The sequence below is a fragment of the Aplysia californica genome, unplaced genomic scaffold (assembly GCF_000002075.1).
Source record: "Aplysia californica isolate F4 #8 unplaced genomic scaffold, AplCal3.0 scaffold00023, whole genome shotgun sequence".
In the NCBI taxonomy this organism is placed as follows: Eukaryota; Metazoa; Mollusca; class Gastropoda; order Aplysiida; family Aplysiidae; genus Aplysia; species Aplysia californica.
In genome coordinates, this window is record NW_004797293.1 from 356,979 (window position 1) to 360,321 (window position 3,343).

The 3,343-nt window shown below is 40.7% G+C and overlaps 1 protein-coding gene across 1 annotated transcript in view; it reads left to right on the forward strand.

The window, feature by feature from the left end:
- Nucleotides 1–330: 330 nt before the first annotated feature.
- The window catches only part of LOC106013261 (nose resistant to fluoxetine protein 6), a 6,147-nt gene continuing 3,134 nt past the window's right edge, over nt 331–3,343 (forward strand). The window contains exons 1-3 of the mRNA XM_013088464.2: nt 331–543; nt 1,512–1,679; nt 2,859–2,955. Coding sequence (XP_012943918.1) covers nt 354–543; nt 1,512–1,679; nt 2,859–2,955 — 455 coding nt within the window. The 5' untranslated portion in view covers nt 331–353. The remainder of the gene's footprint in view (nt 544–1,511; nt 1,680–2,858; nt 2,956–3,343) is intronic.

The following is a 3,343-nucleotide window of genomic DNA, read 5'->3' on the forward strand; positions in this document are numbered from 1 at the left end:
ATTATTGCCTTCCAACAAAACGCAGTCTTGGCGAAATGCAGCCGTTATCATGCAGACTCACTGTAAACCACAACAACAGAAGAAGCAACAGCAATTTAAAGTAGTAATTGTCACAACCACCACCCCCACAACAGTAATAACAGCAATAACAACAACAGCGTAACGACACTAACTGTGACAACAACAACAACAACAACAACAACAACAACAACAACAACAACAACAACACTAGTAGTAGCAAAACAACAACAACAACAACAATAACAACCACACAAAAAATCAACAATAAATTATCAAGAATAGCAACCACATATTCTATCCACAGAGTCATTTTGAGCATCATCGTATTCTTTATGGTAGTGGGCACGGTTTACGACATCATCTTCATACAACGGCCTCTCTGGGCAGCCTCCCAGAAAGAAGACCTTCTGACGAACCAAGATGAGAAATCGCGCAATGGTTACCATCCAGTGGCGGAGAACGGGGTCGCTACTGTTGAAACAATACCTCTCGTGAACAAGACGTCTCAGAAAATTGAACCGGGTAGGTGGTTGTTGTTGTTGTTGTTGTTGCTATTGTTGTTGTTGTTGTTGTTGTTGTTGTTGTTGTTGTTGTTGCTGCTGTTGTTGCTGTTCCTGTTGGTTTGTTATTGATACTAATGATGATGGTGTTCGTAGTGGAGGTGATGGTGTTAATAATGTTGTTTTGGTTAAGTTCTTGCTGTTGCTGCTATTGTTGGGTTGGCGGGGGGGATGACGATGACAAAGAAAACGACGACGACGACGATGATGATGATGATGATGACGATGTTGTTATTGTTGGGGGTGTTGTCGTCGTTGTTGTTGTAGTTGCTTGTTGCTGAAGCCTTTTGTAAACACGTTGAAAATGGAAGACTGAACAAGATAGATTGACATAACTGTTGGTGTTGCGTCTTGGTGTTGTTGCCGTCGTAGTCATCGTTGCTGTTGCTGTTGCCTTTGATGCTGTTGTTGTTGCTGTTGTTGTTGTGTTTTTGTTACTGATTTTGCTATTGTTATTGTTGCTTTTGTTGTTGTTAAGTTGTAGCTTACGACAGGTTAGTACTAGGCCTACAACAACCACTACAGTTCTATGGACAGCCATATTGACATGTTTGTGGAGATGAGGGGGGCGGGGTGTTTATTGTTGTTGTTTGTCTAGGTGGGAGGGGGGTTGTTGGGGGGTGTTTGCTGTTGTTGTTGTTGTTGTTTTATTTTGTTTTTCTGTTTCTTAGCAAAATGGGAGATGGTAAAAGAGAAAGAATTGCCTGTAAAGTTTGAGATCTCCCTACAAAAAGAAACCGAAAGACAGACCGAAAAAAAACCCATTCAAATAACAACAACAACAACAACAACAACAACAAAAGACGACGGCCATGTCAACAACAACAGCAGCAACAACAAGAAGAACAACAGCAAGGCACTTCACAGACCAACATAAAGCCTTTGTTTGAATTATATAAATTATTATTCTTTTCTCTCGACTCAAATCAGGAAAACTAGCCAAAGCCATCTTGGCGTTTTCTGTATACACCAACGCCTCCAAATTCCTGAACACCTACCAACCGCCCGGATCTCTTGGCGCTATCCATGGCATCAGATTCCTCAGCATGACTTGGGTTATACTCGGCCATACCTATGTGTTTGGAATTCAGTCATTTGGTGAGTAGACCAAAGACAAATTTAATCATATTAATATGATTACCATGTTCACAGTTCTGCTACGCGTATCCTGTTCAATTCCTTTCAAATCAGTTTCAGCAAAAATGCCGATTCTTTTTATAATCATTAACGTTATCAAAAACCACACAAGTCAAAAAAGGCGTGATTGTTCGCATCCTATTCAAAAATGAATATTCGGTGTGAAACTCTTCATGAATATCATGCCTATTTACACTTAATTATTATCTTGCATCTCATCCTTAATGGAAGCGTTGTTTCCAGCATTTCTATTTCGTCAATATGGGCTGAGTTTTTCTGTGTTTGAGATACTTTATCCTTGCAACTTAAGACTTGCATACTTTTTGAAGACCGGCGTCTGTGGTATAACGAGTAGGGGTTTCACCGACGCACGCAGAAAACCGTAGTTCCATTCCCGTTTGTCTCGGTCTTTCTGTTGAAACACGTCATCCCTCTCAGCCCGGGTTAGCCCTTACAGGCAGAACGTAATAAATTGTGTCCATGTTGACATTAAGGAGGGGGGGGGGGTGCGTGTTTAAGAGTGAAAGTGAGTTCTACCTTTTCAAACGGTCCGTTTTAGTTCAGCTCACTTTCAACAGCCGCTCGTAATGATACTTATATTTTTAGGCTCTTTTCCAATAGTCAAGTGTATCTGTGTGTAGAATGTTTTGTCAGCAATAAGGCTATTCCTTTCTTTTTCGTTTCTGACCTTGGGGAAGGTACTTAACATACGAATTTTCCCATTTAGCTCGGTCCTATGGGAGATGGACGATAGTTCGAAGACCCCTTACAAGGAGAAGGAGTGTTAAACTTAGAGTTTGGCACCTTTTTGTTTAGATCTCATAATGCGTTACCTGTAAACATTTTGCCTTATGATATACCTTGCACTATAATCTCTAACTGAAAATAAGATACATGTGTACATTTAAAGTTTAATAGTTACCCAAACTGACATGAATAATACTGGTGGTTGGCGGATGCTCTGATGTGGTTTGCTCCTTCTATCTATTATCCTTGTCTCTCCATCTTGTTGTTGTGTTTGTCACTCTCTTGTAACAATGACTTCTAATCTTCGGCACTGATATGACGTTATTGTGCTGCAAGTGCCGTAAAACTCTTACTAAAACTAACTGGCATGTATACACCCATGTACTCACGCAGATAACGCGGCTGACTACATGTATACTGTCTTCGGGAGATGGTCGTTTGATGCCGTGGCCAACGCGCTGGTGTCGGTGGATACCTTCTTTACACTCAGGTACATGAACACATAAAGATGATTCAGCACAGCTCAATGTGAGCAGCACGGCTGTGTCAGCACTTTGTAGGCTCCCCCTCAATTGTTATATCCCCCGTTCCTCAACCTTTGAAATAGCAAATATGCTGTAGCCACCTCATGCGTGTTATAGTTGGGGTTTTTTCTGTTTGTCTTTATTCCCATCTTTTACACACAAAAAAAGAAAAAAAAAGTTTAGGCTGCGTTTTAGGAGGATTATTATTAGTGTTTTCACTTTACTTTGATAATTATAATTACAGTCGAACCTGTCCGTAACGGCAATTCAGGGTTACAGGGAGGACCGTCACAGACAGGTGGTAATTCTGGACAGGGTGTGCGTTTTGGTCAATCACAAATAATAATAATAATA